The sequence below is a fragment of the Plasmodium yoelii genome (assembly GCF_900002385.2).
Source record: "Plasmodium yoelii strain 17X genome assembly, chromosome: 11".
In the NCBI taxonomy this organism is placed as follows: domain Eukaryota; phylum Apicomplexa; class Aconoidasida; order Haemosporida; family Plasmodiidae; genus Plasmodium; species Plasmodium yoelii.
Window position 1 is genome coordinate 494813 of NC_036183.2, and position 22202 is coordinate 517014.

General features: G+C 23.3%; 5 protein-coding genes across 5 annotated transcripts; 2 read left to right on the forward strand and 3 right to left on the reverse strand.

Annotated features, from left to right (window-relative positions):
• Positions 1–254: 254 nt before the first annotated feature.
• Positions 255–1768, reverse strand: PY17X_1109700 (alpha-soluble NSF attachment protein, putative; the record flags this gene model as incomplete). Its single annotated transcript, XM_022956454.1, has 5 exons — positions 255–623; positions 787–865; positions 983–1160; positions 1281–1403; positions 1621–1768. 5 exons carry the CDS (start codon positions 1766–1768, stop codon positions 255–257), a joined length of 897 nt encoding a protein of 298 aa, XP_022812359.1.
• Positions 1769–4550: 2782 nt separating this feature from the next.
• On the forward strand, positions 4551–8942 carry PY17X_1109800 (chromosome assembly protein; the record flags this gene model as incomplete). Its single annotated transcript, XM_726157.1, has 1 exon — positions 4551–8942. The coding sequence occupies one exon, from the start codon at positions 4551–4553 to the stop codon at positions 8940–8942; it is 4392 nt and encodes a 1463-aa protein (XP_731250.1).
• A 705-nt stretch (positions 8943–9647) lies between these two features.
• Positions 9648–11280, forward strand: PY17X_1109900 (leucine-rich repeat protein; the record flags this gene model as incomplete). The annotated part of the gene is made up of 5 exons (XM_022956455.1): positions 9648–9720; positions 9837–10008; positions 10159–10321; positions 10467–10917; positions 11051–11280. The coding sequence occupies 5 exons, from the start codon at positions 9648–9650 to the stop codon at positions 11278–11280; spliced, it is 1089 nt and encodes a 362-aa protein (XP_022812360.1).
• A 455-nt stretch (positions 11281–11735) lies between these two features.
• PY17X_1110000 (conserved Plasmodium protein, unknown function) lies at positions 11736–12446 on the reverse strand (the record flags this gene model as incomplete). The annotated part of the gene is made up of 2 exons (XM_022956456.2): positions 11736–11975; positions 12246–12446. The coding sequence occupies 2 exons, from the start codon at positions 12444–12446 to the stop codon at positions 11736–11738; spliced, it is 441 nt and encodes a 146-aa protein (XP_022812361.2).
• A 978-nt stretch (positions 12447–13424) lies between these two features.
• PY17X_1110100 (RNA polymerase I, putative) lies at positions 13425–21541 on the reverse strand (the record flags this gene model as incomplete). The annotated part of the gene is made up of 3 exons (XM_726154.1): positions 13425–13525; positions 13687–13803; positions 13975–21541. The coding sequence occupies 3 exons, from the start codon at positions 21539–21541 to the stop codon at positions 13425–13427; spliced, it is 7785 nt and encodes a 2594-aa protein (XP_731247.1).
• Between the last annotated feature and the right edge of the window lie 661 nt (positions 21542–22202).

Sequence of the window (22202 nt, forward strand, 5' to 3'; positions counted from 1 at the left end):
TTTTCCCATATTTTTTCTTATTTTTCAAAATTAACATAAAACCAGTTAAGGTTTTGGAGAAAATTAAAAAATATTAAATTAATAACAATGTGCATAGATTTTCAAAATGCACAATTTGTCAAAGAATGTTAAATCGAAAAGTATGCAGGATAATATTGTTGCACTATTTTATTGCACAAAAAAAAAAAAACATCAAAATAAAATTAAAAAAAAAAATTAATATATATACAAAGATAATTAGTTTTTTTTTGTATCTATGTTAAATCTATACCCCCATCAGGTGTTAACTCAACATTTCCTTCAACATTTAATTTTGATTTGATATTGTAAAGAAAATATATTTTCCAATTATCTAATTTGGTTACTCTATCATATTCATGTACAACTTCTTCAAAATATTCGATATTTTGTTCTGTTATAGCATCAATGATATTATCTAAAAACTTCCTTTCTCTTGAACTTGCAAATCTTGGATCATTTAAAGAATATTTTTCAATAGATATTTTTGCATTTACAATGTCTCCAATAACAATATGAAGTATTCCTGCTTTTATATAATAATCACGGGCCCCATATTGCAACAAGCTATTTTTTAGCGCTTTTTCAGCTTCGTTTTCAAATATCTAGTATAAAAATAAAGCCCATACACATGTATAATATATATACTGTATATACTGCATATACTATATAGTGTGTTTGTGTGTAAGCAAAGATTTACAAGAGTATACATAATTATGTATTTTTTTTTTTTTTTTTTTTTTTTTTTTTTTTTTTTCTCCTTTTTACCGATATAGCATCTTCATATTGGTGATTAAATTGTGCACTCAACTCGGCATATTTCACAATACATTGTGTGTACACTGACCTGAAAACGTTGCAAAAAATGATAAAAATGATAAAAATGATAAAAATGATAAAAGCGATAAAAGTGATAGTGGGAATGATGAAATAAAACTCCTTTTTAATTTCGTTTTTTGGGTACTTTGAATATTCGTCCATTTCAAAATAATAAGCAGCCTTTTTGTAGTATGCTGATGCATTATTATAATCTAACAAATCTTCATATATTTCTGCAATGTTTTTTTCACATTTTCCACAATTTGAAAATCTACCAATGGTTGCATACATTTTGACAGCCTCTTCAATATATTTTATGGCCTCTAAAAAATTGAAAAAAAAAATTAAGGCAATATTTTATACTTTAAATTAAGTTAAAATAATAAGGTAATAATATATTCAAATCAAATTATAATATTATCTAATATTATATATTTTCTAACCAATTTTATCATATTTTTTTGTTATGTTTCCTGCCTCTAAATAAGCATTGGCACAATAGCTAGTTTCATTATTTTTTTTGTATAACGCGGCATTTTTTAAAATACAAGAAGCTGCTTCTTTCCCTAAAGTGACATAAAAAATGAAGAAGTGAAATCGAGAATGAATAAATGAAATCGAGAATGAATAAATGAAATCAAGGATGAATGAATGAATAGAACCCTATTTTGCAAACAGCGCAATAGAAACGAATTTGTTAGTTTGCAACAAATTAGTAGACATAATAAACAAATTATTGTTAAAATGTATATGTAGATATTTTGAGGATATATAAAATCTAACATTTATGAGAAAGCTTGTATTTATTTGCTGCCATGTTATAACAGTTTATAACTTCATCTGTATTATCTGTTCCAAAAAATGAAGAAAAAAAGTCCTTTTTATTTAATGACTCTGCTTTTTTTTCTAGTTCTTTTGCTTCGTTTTCCATTTTTTTTAAAACTCTTTTAACTTCAATAATACATATGTGCATACATATATATAATGTAGGAATATTTTTATACACAAAAATATTTATATTTTTTTCGTCTGTAAAATATTTACAAAAATAGCTAAAATAATAAATAAAAAAAAAATAATCAAAACCCTAACTTTTTTTCCATATATAACATTTATATCCTCATTATTACATTCCACTGTATTATCAAATTTTATTATAATTTTATAATGTATTTTATTTTCCTTCTTTTTTCTCTTTTTTGTGCATATATTTTGTAATATATATTTCCTGAATTATATATATATATATATATTTTTTTTTTTTTTTTTTTTTTTTTTTTTTTTTTTTGTATACCAGCATCCCTCATTCAACATGGGGTTAACTATAAATGTATTCCTTATATAAATAATTTTTTTAATTTCCCATAAATATATTAATATTGGCTTATTTATTTTTACAATATAATATTATTTTTTTTTATAATTATAATAAATTTATTCTCAATTTTATAAATAGATTATATGAAAAAAAAAGGTTAGCTAATTATAAATAATAACTCAAATGCCCCTCTCTATTTTCTTAACAAAAACAAAAATAGTTTTCATATTCCGTCTTTATGTAGTTTGCAATTGTATTATTATTTTCATTATATATATATAAAATGAAAATAATAATAACTAGAGTGTCTTTACCTTAACTTGCAACTTCGCCACAACTACAGCAATGCAATATGTCAAAGTATGCAATATGTCAAAGTATGCAATATGTCAAAGTAAGCAATATGCCGAAGTATGCAATATGCCGAAGTATGCAAGCCAAAGTATGCAATCCAAAGTATGCAAGCCAAAGTAAGCACATTAAAATGTTAAGACCAAAGCAGACTCGAATTCTAGCACTCGCAAAGAGTATTACCCAAGAGTTACATTGTTATGACAAAAATAATAATATTCAATTTGGCTAACCATAAGACGTACAACATGCATATAGCATATTAAAAAATAAAAAAATAAAATATATTATTTTTATTTTATTTTATTTTATTTTAGTTAAGGAAAATGTTAGTTCGATATGAAAAATGTTTAAATAAAATATTTGTATAATTGTACAACTATGTCCCTATTCAATGAATGTCATACATGTTTGTAAATAAAACGAAATAAAAATTTATTCTAAATTGTGTGTAAAAGATTATTTTTTGTTTAAATTTGTGAAAATGGAAATATAAATTATGTATGATTCTTTACATTATAGACAATATATAAGGATTACACAAATAGATATATTAAAAACTGATAATTCATATGCGTATTGGTAATTGAATATATTTATTTTCTCATATTTGTATAGTACTATTTTATATTAATGCTTTATGATGATTTTTGTGAAATCGTCTTATAATATAAATATATATAAATATATATATATATAAATATATATTATAAATGTTTGATTGGTTATTATTCCTTTGTAGTTATTTAATCCATTTTGATAATAATATATGGTTTGTATAAATTTCCATTTTTTCTTTAATTACATATACCTTATAAATAAAAACACACACAAGATATTTTTTTTGTTATTTGATATATAAAGTGTTAAAGAACAAATATTTGAATAAAATGAAATTTTGTTGGTTTTAACACGTCTTATTATTCCATAATAATTTAAATTTATTTTTTTTGTGTATTTATTCGAATATCCATAAAAATATAAACCATTTATTTTTAAAATACATGAAAATAAAAATTTAATTTTGTATTTTAAGCATACAAAAAAAGGTATATGCACTTATTCTTTTTTTATTTGGGGTTATAATTTTTTATATTTTAAATGGCTAGCTTCTTACCCAATATTAATCTCAATCATTTACTTTTGCCAATAAAACTGTGGAGAGATAAAAAATGTTTACATCATTATATACCCAAAGTGGAAAAATAAAAGGCAGTAAACTAACAAATAATAATAAATAAAATAACAAAGCAGTGAAATAAAAAGCAGTGAAATAAAAAGCAGCAAAATATCAAAGCAGCAAAATATCAAAGCAGCAAAATATCAAAGCAGCAAAATATCAAAGCAGCAAAATATCAAAGCAGCAAAATATCAAAGCAGCAAAATATCAAAGCAGCAAAATATCAAAGTAATAGCAGGAAGCCATAGGGGATGAGTAGGGCTCCCAAAATAATTTTTAAACCTTAAACGAGACAATATATTATTTTTAAAAAACATAAATATATAACCATCACTCATAAGTTCATATTTTATCCGTTTTAAAAAAAAAAATTAGTAAAGCGACACGTTTATCATTATTTATTTTATAATTTTTATGGGTATCACGTAAGGGTTTCCAATATTTATATAATATATATATATAATATATATAATATATATATATATGTGTGTGTGTATATGTTTAAGTTCCCTTTTTTTTGTGTATGAAAATACGAGGCTATTTAGATATATGCACACTTATTTATTTTTTCCCAATATTTCTGCAAAGTGTTATAATTGCACATAAAGAGAGGAGAAGAATTAAAGTAAAAATTTAATAATAATTTGCCAATTTTCAAAAATAAGGTAACTAAAGGGTTTTAATGTGTATATTCCTTGTGTAGGGTGGAAATAGTTGAAAAAAAAAAAAAAAAAAAAAAAAAAATAATACTAAAATAATACTAAAATAATACTAATATAATACTAACATAATACTAACGTAATAAAGAAATAGCACATTAAGAAGGGCTACTCTCCGAAACGCAAAAACTGAGGCCTAACTCAAATGACAAATAATGGAAACATAAACGATGAACGAACTGTAAATGATGAAGAGAAACGGGAAGAAGGTTCGTTCGCTATTTTAAAAACAAAAAGGAAAGAAAACACAGAAATTATGAATTATGCTAATTATAACATAGATAATGATAATAATACAAATTTATGTTTAAACAATATAATAAAAAAAAATAATAAAAGAATAATAATTGAAAAATTAATATTAGAAAATTTTAAAAGCTATTCAGGAATAAAAATAATTGGACCATTTTATAAAAAATTTAGTTGTATTGTTGGACCAAATGGAAGTGGTAAAAGTAATATTATAGATGCAATGCTTTTTGTTTTTGGGCGAAGAGCAAAAAAGATTCGACAAAATAAATTATCAGATCTTATTCATAATTCAAAATATTCTACAAATAACGAATATACAAAAGTGTCCATATATTTTAAGACAATTATAGATAAGCCCGGCGAAGAAGATGAAGAAGATGAAGAAGATGAAGAAGGCGATGAAAATGCCGAGGGTAGGAATGATGATAACGATGTGAATGGCGAATCTAGTCCTCACGATTTTATAATTAGCCGTGAAGCCACGATAGATAATCAATCAAAATACAGAATCGATGGAAAAGTTGTTACACAAAAAGATGTGTTTGATTTGCTTTATAAAAAGGGAATAGATTTGAGTAATAATCGTTTTTTAATATTGCAAGGAGAAGTAGAACAAATAGCCCAAATGAATCCAAAAGGAAATAAAAATGAAGAAGGGTTATTAGAATATTTAGAAGATATAATTGGTACAAATAAATATATAGATGATATAAATTCTAGTTTAGAAAATTTTGAAAAAAGTGAAGAAATTTATCATGAAAAGGTAAACAGATTAAAACATGTTTATAATGAATTAAAAGAATTATCATCTCCAAGAAAAGAAGCAAAATATTTTATAGATTTACAAAAAAATACATACAAATTAAATATAATAAGCTTAAAAAAAGATAGATATGAATTTGGAAAAATAATATATAATAAAGAAAAAGAACATGAAAAATATTTAGAAATAAAAGATGGTCATAATGTAGAATATAATAAATTATTAGAAGAAAGAAAAGAAATAAATACTATTCTTAATGATTTAGAAAATGAAGAAGATCAACTTATTAAAAAAAAAAATAAAACAGATTCTGATTTTAAAAAATTAACACAAAATGATGAAAATATTAAAAAAGAATTAATCACAATAGTTGAAAAAATGCAAAGTTTATATGTAAAAAGAGAAGAATTGAAAAAAAAAAAAATTCCTTTATATAAAAAAACTATAGATGAAAAACAAAATATTCTTACCGAAATAAAAAAAAATAAACTTCCAAAATTAGAACAAGAAGTAGAAAAATGTGAAGAAGAATTAGAAAAATATAATGAAGAAATAAAAAAAGATATAGACAAAATTAATCAAGTATATTCAAATGAAGAAAAAAAATTGGCACCATTACAAAACCGTTATGATAGTACAATCAAAGATATATCAGAATGTATAACAAAATGTAATATCATTGAAAAAAAAAAAAAAGAATATAGAAATCATGTAGAAAATTTAGAACATATCCAATCAAAGATATTAAATGAAATTAAAGAAAAAGACATCCAAATAAAACACATGGTATCAATGCAACAAGAAAAAGAAAATGAACTAGCCAAAAAAGAAAAAGATCTACAAAATTTAGATAATAAAATTGAAGAAATTAACAAAAATTTAATAAATGAAACAGTTACATATGAAACAATAAAAAAGGAACTTGTTACTAATAAAACAAATAGTAAATTACATGAATTTGTTTATAATTTAAAAAAAAATAAAATTAAAGGAATACATGGAATGTTAAACGATTTAGGATACATAGATAAAAAATATGAAAAAGCATTATTAATAGCAGGAAATAATTATTCGGATCTTGTTGTAGTACAGAATCCAAATGATGCAATACTTTTATTTGAAGAAATTAGAAAAGCAAATTTAGGACGGATAAATGTTTTATCATTATCAATATTAGAAAAAAATTTAAAACCAATTATGTTAAATAATGAACAAAATTATAAACCAATACTTCCAAATATTCATAGATTAATAGATTTTGTAAAATTTAAAAATAATATATATAAAATATGTTTTTATCATATTTTAAAAGAAACCCTTTTAGCAAATAATTTGGATGAAGCACATATTATCGGATATACTCATAAAAAAAGGGTTGTTACAATAAATGGTGAATTAATTGAAAATGATGGTAGAATTTGTGGAGGAGGTATTGGAATGGGTTCTATTCATTCTAAACATGGACCTAGAAGTAGTATAAAAACAACAGAATATGATGAATATGATTTAATAAAAATAGAAAAATCTATTAAAGAAATTAATAAAAATGTAGAACAATTAAAGGTAGAACGAAATATTTTACTTTCAGATATAAAAAGTGTAAATTCATTTATTGAAGATAATGAATGTAAAATGGAAATTGCAAATAAAAGAAGTGAAAATTTAAAGAAACAATTAAAAGATGTTGATGATCAATTAGAAAATTCGCAAGTACCAGAACTAACAAAAGAAGAAGAAGAAGAATTAAAAACACTTAATGAGCTAATAGAAAAAAAAAATAATGAAAGAGATAAAATTGATATTTTATTAAAAGAACAAGAAAAAAAAGTTAAAAAACATTATGATGAATTACAAAATGTAGGAGGTGAAAAAAAAAAAAAATTAAAATCAAAACTTCTGACTGCCGAAAGACAATTAAATTTAATGAAAGAAGAATTAGAAAAACATAATAGTGAAGAAGTCAATGCTTTAGCAGATTTAGAAAAAGGAAAAAAAGATATTCTTAAATTTACTGAAGAAATTGAAGAATATGAAAAAAATGAAAAAGAATTAGAACAAGAATTAAATAACATTGAAGCAAAAGGATGTACTATATATGAAGAATTAAATAATTTGGAACAACTTCTAAATCAGATGCAAATAAAAATTGAAGAAAATAAAAAAAAAAAACAAATAATAGACGAAAGTATATCAAAAAAAGATTTAGAAAATGTAGATATATTATATAAAATTGAAAATATTGAAAAAGAAATCAAACAATATCTTTCAAAAAAAGATCAATACGAAATTAAAATTAAAGAATATATGGATCTAATTGATCAATCTGATAAACTTATTTTGGAAAACATGACTTTTTCTATAAAAGACAATACTCAAAATGATGATACTCCTGAAAGTGAAATTTCTGATAATACAACAAATAGTGATGGAAACACATATTGTAGTGGAAATAGTGAATATGAAGAAGAAAGCACTTGGGATGATGCAGAAGATGATGAAAAGGGCGAACAGCTTTGTTTAACTAATGGGGCAGGTGCAAATGCGGCAGATGTAAATGGCATAGATCCAAATGGGGCAGGTGCAAATGGCGCAGATGCAAATGGGGCAGGTGCAAATGGCGCAGATGCAAATGGCATAGATGCAAATGGGGCAGGTGCAAATGAAGAAGGAAAAAAAAGAAGACGAAAAAAAAAAAAAAAAAAAGAAGAAGAAGATGAAGATGAAGAAAATGATTTGAAAGAACTTGAAGATATGCTTCATGACAATAATGAAATAAATGATACTGAAAATGAATATGATTATATAAATATAAAAGATGAAGAATTAGAAGTATTAAATAAAAAAGAAATAGAAACAAAAATTGAGCATAAATTACATATATGTGAAAAAAAAGCACCAAATTTAAAAGTATTCCAAGATTATAATATAAAATTACATGATTATAAAAAAAGAAGAAAAGATGTAAAAAAATCAAAAAAAGAAAAAGATAAAATAAGAAAAATTTATGATAATTTATGTAATAAAAGAAGAAAAGAATTTTTAGCTGCCTTTAATATTATCTCATGTAAATTAAAAGAAATGTATCAAATGATTGCAATAGGGGGTGATGCAGAATTAGAAATTATTGATTCTTCCGAAATATTTAATGAAGGTATATTATTTTCAGTTAGGCCACCTAAAAAAAGTTGGAAACATATCCAAAATTTATCAGGAGGAGAAAAAACTTTAAGCTCATTAGCTTTAGTTTTTGCTTTACATTATTTTAAACCGAATCCTATTTATTTTATGGATGAAATAGATGCAGCTTTAGATTTTAAAAATGTCTCAATTATATCTCATTACATTAAAACAAAAACAAATGATGCTCAATTTATTGTTATTTCACTTAGAAACCAAATGTTTGAATTATGTGATCGAATGGTGGGCATATACAAAACAAATGATATAACTAAATGCATAACTTTAAATCCGTACAAAATTCAGGATAATAAAAAGAGAAAGAGCGAAGTTTCCCAAGCATAACGACGCACAAGCATATGCATACATATATATATATACATATACGTATCAGATAATTCAAAATTTGATTTATTATTATGAAGAATGGACAATTCATTATGCCTAATAAATCATTGCAATTGTTTTATTCACATCATAAAATATAGATTCGATATTATGATATTCATAAAAATAAATATAAAAAAAAATTAACTAAATGTTTTTGCGTATGTGAGATTTGTTTTCTTCTTTTTTCCCTTTTTGTGTTTATGTTTACATTTCATTTATTTTTTGATTTTTTTTTCTCGTTTTTTTTATTTAAAATTATTACTATTTTATATACACGCAGAGATGAAAATGGAGACATATAATGCTTATAAGTACATATTAAAATAAATAAATGTGCACTTGCGTATTTTTTTTTTTTCTCCTTTATCTTCTCTTTTTTTTTTCTAGCAATTATTTAAATAAAAAGTATACATATATTATTTGTCTTACCCTTTAAGATGTTGATATTGAAAATTCTATTTTGTTCCTTTTAATATATATATATCCAAAACTACAAAGCCAAGGCAATTATATTTTTTTGTCTAATTTTATTTTGAGTTCCTTTGTTCCTTAAATATTCACTATAATACTACTTTGGAACATTAATAAATTTGATTAATTAAAATAAATACATATATATTTTTATAGGCTAAATAATATATCCATGTAAATACAAAAAAAATGGGGTACTGTACGATTTCGGATGATAACAAAAATTTGATGACTTATAAGCATATCAAAAAATTATGTACAGGTTTGTTGGATTGTTCATACATACATGCATAAATATATTTAAGAAATATACTAATCTTGGCAGGAAAATTTATTTTTTTTTTTAAATTCATATTTTTCATATATTACTATTTTCAGACAATAATCTTTACGACACTGATGAACTAAATGAAGTTCTTTACCTTCATATGAAAGGGTTTCATAATATTGATGGGCTATCAACTTTTAAAAATTTAAAATGCTTATTTTTAAATAACAATTGCATAAAAAAAATTGAAAATTTAAAAGATCTTGTAAATTTGAAGGCATTGTAATGAAAAAAATGAGATAGCTATGAGACTATACTTTCGTTTTTATTATACACATTAATTTGTATAAAATGATGATAATAATAATGATAATATATTTATACCAATACTAGCTATTTACTTTTTCCTAACATTTTTATGCACTTGTTCAGGTATTTACAGAACAATGATATCAGCGTAATAGAAAATATTGACTGCATGTCGTTGGTAATTTTAAATTTATCCAACAACAAAATAAAGAAAATTGAAAACTTGCATCACTTGAAATTTTTACAAACATTGAATGTATCCAACAATTTAATTGAAGACATCGAAGTAATGAAATAGTAAAAAAAAAAATATGTACACACTTATTCGCAACATTTTTATAGCTATTTCTTTTATTTATGATTGTATTTGATAGGCAAAATAAAAGACAATATATAAACATTTACATATTTTGTTTATTTATACTATTTAGGATATAAAAGAAGTTGCACAACTTGAAAATCTCTCACATTTAGACCTTTCGTATAATAATATAAATTTCGAAAAAGAGAATGAAGTAAAAAATTTACCTGACTGTGTCAGAAATTTTCCTGATATTTGTTCAGAAAAAAAATCAACTTTAAATGAAATAAAAAATGAGCAAGTTGAAGAATATTCTATGGAAGAAAATAATAACGAAACTATTATGGACTATTTTAATTTCTATGTAAATTTTCACGAAGAAATAACCAAAAATGAAAATCCTAATATTATTAAGTATCATCAAAATATTCAAAATATGGACCAATTAGCTAAAAAAAAGTTTTTTTTTATTTGTGAATTTATTATTTTACTAAAAAAAATTAAAAACTTAAAAACACTATTTGTCAAGCACAACCCGTTTGTAAATAAATTTAAATATACTACGAAATATTTAATTGCAAGTAAGCTTTCAATTTTTGAAAATTCCCACAAACATGTATATTCCATTGCTTAAAATATATATGTAAATAATATCTATATACATATACATACATGGATATATGGATGCACCCCACTTCATTTACTACACATCAGATATTCCCAACATAGTATTCCTCGATGATAAAAAAATAAAAAAAGAAGATATTTGTCTAGCACGAATATTTTTAAAAAAGGGAGCAATAGAAGAAAATGAACTTAAAAAAATATTTGAGCAAAAAAAAATTGATAAATATAAAAATTTAACAGAAAAATTTCACAATTTTTTATTAAAGAAAAGTGAAAGTATGGAAAACCAAAGCAAAGGAGCTATAATAATAGATTAATAAATTAGATGAAAAATTACAAACTTAACAACTTTAAGAAAATTATGTATATAATATTTATATATGTATGGATGTGTGCATGTTTTATTATTTTGTTCATTTGTTTTATGTACTTGTATATTAACACTTGTACATAATATAAATATATTTATTGATTTTATTTATGATTCTTAAAGTTTTTGTGAATCTATAAAAAGGTATTATTGTTTTGTTTATTTTTAATAACAAGGTATAAGAATATCAAAATAGAAAAAAAATAAACATAACATGAAAATTGCAAACGAAATAGGAATAAATATACTATTTCTGATATTTTTATGACGAAAACAAGAAATAAAATGAAAAGAATTAAAAAATAAACAAATGTCGGTTATGTGAATATATATAGATACACTCCTCTTTATTGTGCTGAACAAATTTAACATTTATTTTAATTTTTTTTTTTTTTCAATTTTTTATTTAACAAGCCCAGCTCCTAATCCCTTATCTGTAAACAAACCCTCTTCTTTCATTTTTTTAATTTTTTCAAGATATTCATTTTTTATTTGTTCTTCCCGTTCATCTTCTGAACTCAATTTAATTTCTTTGTCTTTTTTTTCATGCTCTTCCATTTTTTTAGCCTTCTTTATCTTATTATCTCCCGTTTCTGGTTCTTTTATTTTTCTTGTTTTATTTTTCTTTTGCAATGCCAAGACCTAAAAAAATGCATATGTATAAATGTGCATATGTATGTATATGTATAAATAGGCACATGTATGTATATGTATAAATAGGCACATGTATAAATGTGCATATGTATAAATAGGCATATGTATGCATTATGCATATTTCTTTGTTTTTTTATTTTCCTTTTTACGAACTTGCTGCAAAAAGGATCCATCATTTTTGAATTTATTGTACGTCTTTGGATCAACATTATTTGATTTATTCTTTTCATTCTCATCTATCGAATTATTATTCTCCACCATTTCGTCGGTAATCTCATTTTGTTCGTTCGCTTCATTTTTTTCGTTCGCTTCATTTTTTTCGTTCGCTTCATTTTTTTCGTTCGCTTCATTTTTTTCGTTCGCTTCATTTTTTTCGTTCGCTTCATTTTTTTCGTTCACTTCATTTTGTTCATTCACTTCACTTTCTTTTTTCGATTTTGTTTCCACCTTTTTTCCCATCTTTGTGTAATTGAAAGAAATAAATTTTTACTTTGCTATTTTCAGTAAGCTGATTTGGGCACTTATTTGTTTTATTTTATATTTTCTTGGCTGTTTACATTTATTTTTTATATGAACTATAATACTATTTATATTTATAAGAAATATAAATCATTGAGATAAAAATATCTATAGATACTTTGCTTAAATTAATAGATTTAGTTTTTTATTTTAATTGATTATTTGGAATAATTTAACTGTTCTTTTTATTTTATCTTTTTTTTCGCACACTATATATTACTGAAATTTTATACTTGAAAAAAAAAAAAAAAAATCCCAATTCGTTTGAAAAATACAGATATATATATATATATATATATATATATATATATATATATATTGGGGCAAATGTGAAAAAAATGAAAAAAAAGAAATAAAGACTAATGTCAATCTAAAAAAATAAAAATAATATGAAAACAATGAATTAAAAAAATAATGAAATAAAAACAAATGAAATAAAAACAAATGAAATAAAAACAAATAAAATAACATGACAATACAACTTTATATTTTTCCCCTATATATATATATTTCATTTTATCGTTATATTTTCTACGATTATTTAATTTTTTTTTTTTTTTTTCTTAAAATATGATTAATAATCTGGCTTTTTGTGTAAAGCCCTGGAATCTCATTATTTCTTATCTTAATAAATAACAAATAAATAATAAATAAAATATGTTCACATTGTGATGTGTTGTTTTAAAAAATTAAAAATGAAAAACCCTTTTTATAGTTATAGTTTATAAAGTTGGCAAAATAAGCTGCGCATTGAAAAAGAAAAATGAGAAAAATAAAAAAAAAAATGGGAAAAATAATAGGTAAATATAATAGGTAAGGTAAATATAAATGGGTAAGGTAATAGGTAAATATAATAGGTAAGGTAAATATAATAGATAAATGGGGGAGTGAGAGATCGCTTTATATGTGTTTAGATATTCATTTCCCTGCTTTAATAGATGTTACAATGTTAGACACATTTGTTCCAACTTTTATGTGCTTTCCGAAAAATAAGCTACTTGATGGGGTTGATAAATAATCTGTAATAAATAAAAATGAAAAATTTTATAAGATGTATATGAAAGATTAGGGAACATAATTTCGTCCCATTCTTTTCTCTTTTTTTCTCTTTTTCTTTTCTCTTTTTCTTTTCTCTTTTTTTCTCTTTTTTCTCTTTTTCTCCTTTTCTCTTATCACTTACCAACTGAATTTTGTATACACCCTTGTATCATAAAAGTCGTTGCACATTCGAAACTCATTTTGTGGAAAACGTTACGGCATGCGGCCATTCCGTATCGATTAAAGGATTTCAAGTCCCCTAAAATGGTAAAAATGGTAAAAATGTGAAAAAAATGTGCAAAAAATGTGCAAAAAATATGAAAAAAATATGAAAAAAATATGAAAAAAATATGCAAAAAATGTGCAAAAAATATGAAAAAAAATATGAAAAAGTGGCAAGTCAGCGCAACTGTTCGAGCTCGGGCTTTACCTGTGTGTGTCATGAAATCACTGATAAAAGATAAATGACGGAAATCGATTTTAATTCCATATGCCTCGAAAACTTTCTTTAATTCCTTTGTAATACATAATCTTCCTGCCTCTATACCATACGTTTTAACAATTGTATAAATGTCATTACAATATAATTTAGTCTTATCAATATATTTATCTTTAATATTAAAAAGCTTGTATACATTTCTTCCTTCTATTTGTAACTCATATTCTTCTCCACTATGTGTTATATCTTTTCCTTTCAAAATTTTTGGATTATTTAGATCTTTAACTTTAAATAAAATTTCTTTAGATATTTCATTTTGTAAATAACTTAAAAAGTCTATAGGATAAGGGAAAAAATTTACATCCCAAGATAGTTCAAATTTTAAAACCCATGTAATTGGAGAAAAATCAATTTTTTTTATAAAACAAAGTAAACTACTTTTAATCTTATCAATTAAATTTTTTATATATTTTTGATCATTTAATTTATTTTTGCTTCCTGATATTCCTATAGAAGGATCTTCATAATCACTAACATCCAAATTATGTTTATTCATTCGATTTTTATAATCATATAAATATTCTGAAAATTTTTTACTCATTTTTTGTTTTAATTCTGTTTCACTTTCGCTACTTATTGAAGAATCTGAATTTATTTCTTTGGACTTATTTTTATTTTGTTCATTTTTTATATTATCATTTACATCTGTTAGTTTTCTCTTTTTACTTGATGTGTTCAATTTGTCCTCTTTTTTGGATTTATTTGATTCTTTAGGATCTTCATTAATTATTGAAGAATCTGTTATGGATTCATCTGAAGAGTAGTTACTTTCGGAGTCAGTTTCATTTAGTAATTTCGATTTTTTTTTTTCTTTTTTTTCAGATTTTTTTTCTTTTTTTTTTTCATCACCATCATCCGATTCGCTACTATTCACATTTTCATGTTTAATATCATCATCAGTATCTGCTGCATTTTGAGATAACATACTATCAGTATCATTTTCTGCATCTTCTTCACTTTCGTCATACTCTTTGTCTTCTTGTTCAGATTTATATTCATCGCTTTCTCTTCCATCATTTTGATCACTATCATTATTTCCATCTGATTTATCATTTTTATCATTATCACTTCCTTCATTTTTACCATCCATTGAAAAATTATCATCATTGTCTTCACTAAATTTTTTGGGTGTTTTTAAAGAAGTGTTATAATGATCATCATCATCTCCTAATTTATTTCCTTCCGATTTATTTGGCATATACTTTAGTTTTGCATTAATTTCATCTTCATCATCTTTATATTCATATTTTTCATAAGCAAAATTAAACTCTTCAGACATTTTTTCACTAATAAAATCGAATAATTCATCATAATGCTCATGATTTATAAAATGAATATTTTTTATATTATGATGAGATATACTATTTTGTATTTTATTTAATATTGACATAAGAACAATATTTACCATTTTATATAATATAAAAGGAATAGATAAATGTTTGTTAACTTTACAGAAATGATTTAAATTATCAAATTGAATAACAATTTCATGAACCCATTCTTTTTTTAAATCAAAATTTAAGTTTGTATTTTCTATAACTTGTAAAATTTTTGAATAATTTGCAGTTTTACATATATCACTTTTATCCCAATTAGATTCATTTTCTTTATTATTTTTTGATAATAAATTATTATCTAGTTTAATTGTATGAATTTCTTTATTTTCTATTTTATCACGAATTATTAATTTTCGATTTATTCCAATACCATATATAACTTCGGATAGTAATATACTTTGATAACTACTTAAAATTTTGTCTGCAATATTAGTTATATAATTTTTTATTTGATTTGGATTATTATTATTTTTTTCATCTAATTTTATAGGAACATAAATCATTGGTTTTGATGTCAATTTTGAGGTTAAAAATATTTCTTTTAATCTTGGGATACCCATAGTAACATTTTCAGTACCAGCCAAGTGAAAAGTGTTTAGTGTCATTTGCGTAGCTGGCTCACCAAAAGATTGTGCAACTAATATTCCAATTGATTCTCCAGGGGAACATAATGAATGGAAATATTTTGATCTTAATAATGATGCAGATAACGAATCAAAATTTTCATTGTAATTTGTTATATTGAATTTTTTGTTTATAAGAATGTTATTTAATTTTGCATTATAGTTATCTGAAATAGATCCTATATAAGTATACGGATTATATTGGAAGATCAGGGGGTCATCTTCACCGCCATCACCATCACCATCATCATCATCATTTTTGCCATTTTTGCCATTTTCACCATTTTTTTCGTTTTTTTTTCCATCTTCGTTTTTTTTTTTTCCGTCATTTTTTGCAAACAGCCTCTGGTTGCTTAAAATGAGCTGGTCTGACCCGTAATTCAAATATTTACTAAATGATATATTATAATTGTTTATTAAATCGGAAGGAAGGTTTAAATAAGCTGTTTTTGATGGGTCAATACCATCTTCACCATAAAGAAATTGTATAATTGAGTTATCCTCATTTCGAACTGTACCATCATAATGTAATATTACTGATTCCATAGATTTAATTAAACATCTTTGTATATATCCAGATTTAGCCGTTTTAACTGCTGTATCTATTAACCCTTCTCTACCAGACATACAATGAAAAAAATATTCTTGTGGCCTTAACCCTTCTAAAAAGCAATCTGTAATTAATCCACATGATCTAGCCCCATAATCATATCTATGAAAACTTGGTAATGTTTTTCCTGATCTCATTCTAGGAACTCTTTTTCCTTCTAAATATTGTTGATCTAACATACCACATATCATAGAATAATTAACCTTACTACCTTTAGCACCTGTGAAAATCATATTACTAAAACCATTGGTTAAAAATTTATTCATTAAATTTTCCATTGTTATTAAATTATTTGTTCCAGATGATACTCTACATAAATATGGTTGAAATAACGAATCTAATAAACCATCAAAATTTATTCTTTTTAATGAAAAAAAATTATTTATTAAAAAATCTAATTTGTGAAATACATCTTTCATTCTGTAAAATTTGAAATGTGAATATTTTTCATCTTTTATATTTAAATATTTTTCATAATATTGATATCTATTATTATATGAAAGATTTGTTATATCTTCGTTAAGAGCAAATGAAGGCAAACTTGAGATTAAGCAATTTTTTATAATATCTACATTATCTATACCTATATTTTGGGAATTTTCAAATTTGGTTTCATTTATTTCATCTTCATCATGTTTTAATTTGGAAGGAGAATTATTATTTATTTTACCTTTTTTTTCTCTTTCTATTTTAATTAAACGACTATATAAATGTAAATATTTTTTTAATATAACATCATTTGTTTTTTCCAATTTATTATCATTAAATTTGATCTTTTCTGTATTAAGAGATGATACATATTCTGTTTCAAGTTTAAGATCTTTTTTTAACAATATGTTATTTATTACTGTTTCGACAATTTCTTCACTACTTATATTTGTATTCAAACCACTCGCAAAATCAATTAAAGAAGGAAAATATTTGACTATATTTTCATTTTGAAATAATTCAAATAAAATAAATACTTTTAATTTTTTGTTACATTTTGCTTCTTTTAAAAAATTTACAATTTTTTCAATAACCTTTACTACTTGTGTACTTGTAAATGTGCTTGTTTTATAAAAGATGGGGTTATTTATTGAATTGTATAATTTATTTATTATGCTATTAACAAATTCGTAATACCTACTTTCATCTTCCCAAATAGTTCCACCTTCGCAAATAGTTCCATCCTTTCCCTGCTTTTCTAACGAATTAAGCTTATTTTTACCAACTAGACATTTCTCAAAAATTTCATAATTTTCTTTTTTAATTATATAATTCAAATGTGGAGAATCTGAATATTTACATTTCTGTGTCTCTTCCGATTCTTCATTTTTTACATTCCCACTAAGCATATTGTTTTGAGTAAATATTTCCTCAATTTCTTTGTTTAGAAATGTAATAAAATATAAATCTTTTTTCAAATTTAATTCTTTATCATTAAAAAGATTAAATTTGTTTGGAATATTTTTTTTAGTTAAACATATATTTGTATTCATATGTTTATCCTCAATATTCATTTTTTTTTCTAATTTTCTCTCATATTTATTTATTATTTGTGATTTGTTCAAATAAATATCATATAATTTATTAGAAAATAAATTTTGACCTTCTTCATAGTTACTTATTTTTTTATTACTATATTCATCCATTTTATTCATGTCTGCATTTAAAGCTTTTCCAATTGTATATACAAAAAGGTTTTGTAAATAAAACCCTGTAAATGATATTCTTTTTTTAATTTTTTTTTTTTCCACTTTTGCTTTTTTTTTTAAAATAAAATCATATAAACTTAAACTTGTTCCTCTTAATTGTAAAAAACTAATGAATAAACGACCAAAACAATCAAGCATAACAGCAGCAGATTTTGGTCCAAATAATTCATAACATAGATGTACAAAACTATTTGAGCTAGCTCCAAAATGTAATTTATCTAATACACCTTGTAATAATTCTGAATTTTTAATAATAATTTCACATTCTTTTTTTGGATCAAATGACCATAATTCAGGATCTGTTTTAGCTTTTGCTACATAATTTATTCCTTTAAAATTTTCCATAAAACTATTATCTCCATTTTTATTATATGTTTCAATGGCTAGTTCATTTATAATAGTTTTTAAAATACTCGATATTAATTGCTTTCCTGTCCATAATTTTTTAGGAAATAAAATAGTTGGCTCTTCTGTTTTTATAGTAAAATTTGTTTTGTTTAAATTAGTTGCATAGGGATCTATATAGCTATAATTAGATATTTTTGCATTGATCCCACGAAATGAATTAGAACCACTTTTATCATTACCTCCTGAATTTTTATTTCCATCTTTTGTATTTGAACTGTTAGAAGTGTTTCTATGTTTTGTTTTGCTGAAAAAAAATGCATTTTTTTGACGAAGTAATCCATTAAGAGAACATTGTAATAAGTTGCAATATTCATCATAATTTAAAAATGTTTCTAAAGAAGTAAGATGTAATCCACCAAGAATAAAATCTTGAGCTAATCCACGTAAAGGAGATCCATCTTTAAAGCTTGTAAATAAAAAATCGGAATTCATTAGATGTGTTGCTTCTGCACGTGCTAAAGGTGTTTGTAATAAATGTAGATTCATTTCATCTCCATCAAAATCAGCATTATAACTACTACAATTAACATAATTTAATCTAAAAACTTTTTCCTTTTCAAAAATTTTTAAAAAATGAGCCATAATAGAAAATTTATGTAAAGTTGGCTGTCTGTTCATTATGACTATATCTCCATCTCTAGCATGCCTATGTAAAACTAACGTTTCATGTTTTCCTTTCTGTAATATATGTGTTAATCTGCTTATTAAATTCATTCTATTTTCATAAGAATGTGATAATTTAAATACTCTTCCTTGACCATCTTTATAACTTAAAGCACCTGGATATACATCTGGCCCATTTTCAATTAATTTTTTTACGTACTCGAAATTATTTTCAGTTATATGTTCATCAATAGTTAATGTTTTAGCAAATTCAATTGGAACACCAATTTGATTTGTTTCAATAAATGTATCAGGAGATATAACCGTACGAGCACAATTATTTACGCGTTTACCCATTATGTTTTTTCTTAATATTCCTTCTTTTTTATCTAATATTTCCCTAATACTTATATTATCCATATTTTTTTGAAGTCGTTTATCAATCAAGCTGCTATCAAGAAATGTATTTACTGAAAGTTGTAAATTACCAAATAAAATATTCAAATAAGCAATTTTATTATTATAAATTAATGAATAACATCTTAAAAAATCAGATTTTGCAATTTCGATGTTAAACTCCATAGAATTAGAAATTACTCTTTGTCGTAGTCTTAAAGAAAATAATAAAAACATTTCATTATATAGATCTAATTCATTTTTATTGTATTCTATCATATGATCGAAATCTACATTTTTTTTGCTATTTATACATAATTTTACATAATTATTAAGTTTGCATATATAATTTGTAATTCTTGTTCTTTTATGTATTCCTCTAGATTGGGTTCGAAAACGATTTGAGCTTATTCCCATATAATATAAAAAAAATACTTGATATCCATCTTTTTTTGTAAATGGGTATACCAAATTAATTATTTCTTTATTATTTTCTACAAAAATCTTTTTTAATAAATCGATAATTTGAAAACTAAATAAACGAACTGTACATTTTTCCCTAGATGTTTTTCGTTTATATGAAGCTACAGCATCTTTGAATGATTCATCCTCTTCATCTCCATCTTTATTATTAGAACCTTCGTATTGAAATTTATCAATTCCATTTTCTGAATTATTTAAATTTTTTATTTTCTCAGATTTTATTTCTTTACCTCGTTTATTTGCTTTTCCTACTTCTGCATCATCATCATTATCGTCATTGGAATTATTTCCATTTTCTTCAAATCCTTCATTTTTACTTTTTTTAGAAATATATTTTTTAAAAAACGAGTTATTTGTATATATTCCAACAAAATTAATAGTATCTTTTTTTGGAGATGTTTTTGCTACTATACTTCTACGAAATTTACAATTTGAGCAATTAGCTCCTTTTTTCATATGAAGTTTTATAGCTTTATTTAAAATTACATATTCTTCATAGTTATAATTTGATTGAAAAGCTAATTTGCTTATATCAAATTTATATTTTTTTATTTTTTCCTTTAAAAATTTTATTTTTTCTTTTGTCTCTTTATTTTCTATTTCTTGATTTGTTTTTTTATCTTTGGAATAATTATGTTTTTTTTTATTATCAGATTCTTTACTAAAATCAGCCTCATTTGTTTGATCATCATTATATATATCATCATTTATTTTTTTCCATAACTCATATGTTTGTCTATCTTCAAAGGAATCATTTTCGTTATTATCTTTTTCATTATTACCAAAACTGTTTTCATAATCCTGACAAATAGATTCAACTATATCTTCCATAGTAATATTTGATTCTTTACATATTTTATTATATAATCTTTCAATTTCACTAACTATATATTCATTTTCATTATTTTTTTTTATTATAAATTTGTTTGAGCTTTCAATTTCATTTAACGATTTTAGTTGATAAATATGTTTTAATAAAAATATAACATCTTCTGAATAGCATAATGCATAGCAATTATAACAAACTAAATTTAGTAATTCTTGTAAATCTTTATAAAATAGTGGGTTAAATACTGGCAACACAAATTCTATGTGCCCAATATGACCTAAACAACTATCATGTTTTTCAAAACAAACAGAGCATATTTGTGTATAATCTATAGTTCCAAATCTTGGATCATATGTAATTCTATTTGATGTTCCATCTTTTGAAACTTTTTCAAATTCTTGTAACTGATTTTCATATTTACCAAGGGAAATTCTTTTTAGTTCTTGGCTGCTCAACACACCAAGTTCCGCACTTTTTATTTCTGAACAATTCGCACTATTTATGTCATACATTTTTAGTGCAATTTGCTTATAATAAAAACTTTACTTTCTCGAGTTACCTTCTCGTTTTACCACTTAGGTTGGATGTCGTCCACCAATTTTGGGGGGACTCCTTTTTATTATTGATTTAAATTTTTCCTTGTGACCAGATCAAACAAAAATCATATTTTATAATTCATTTCTAGAATACTTTGTGTTCTTACGGCTTTTCAAAAGGGAAACTTGTATAGAGGTTTATAAACCATGAAATGGTTATATGTATCATCAAAATATTACATACAAAAGTAAAATTGTGAAAATTGAAAAAATTGAGGAAACCAAATTGTATTTTTTTTACAAAATATGATACAAAAATTTAAAGCAATTAAAAATAAATACGAATTTTAAATCGCACATACCCTTGGAATTTTTCAAAAAAACAAAAGGGTAAATATATTTAAGCCATTCACATGAATATATATATAACGAATTAATTATGTGATGTATTTGCAAAAATTAATTTATTATTCTTGAATTTTATACATCCATTTTTTCATTATATTTTTATTTTTCTTAAACATGATACAAAAATAATATAAAATTAAGGTTGCGAAATAAATAATGATAAAATGATAATAATAATAATAACAATAATAATAGCAATAATAACCAAGCAAATAAATATTCTACAAAA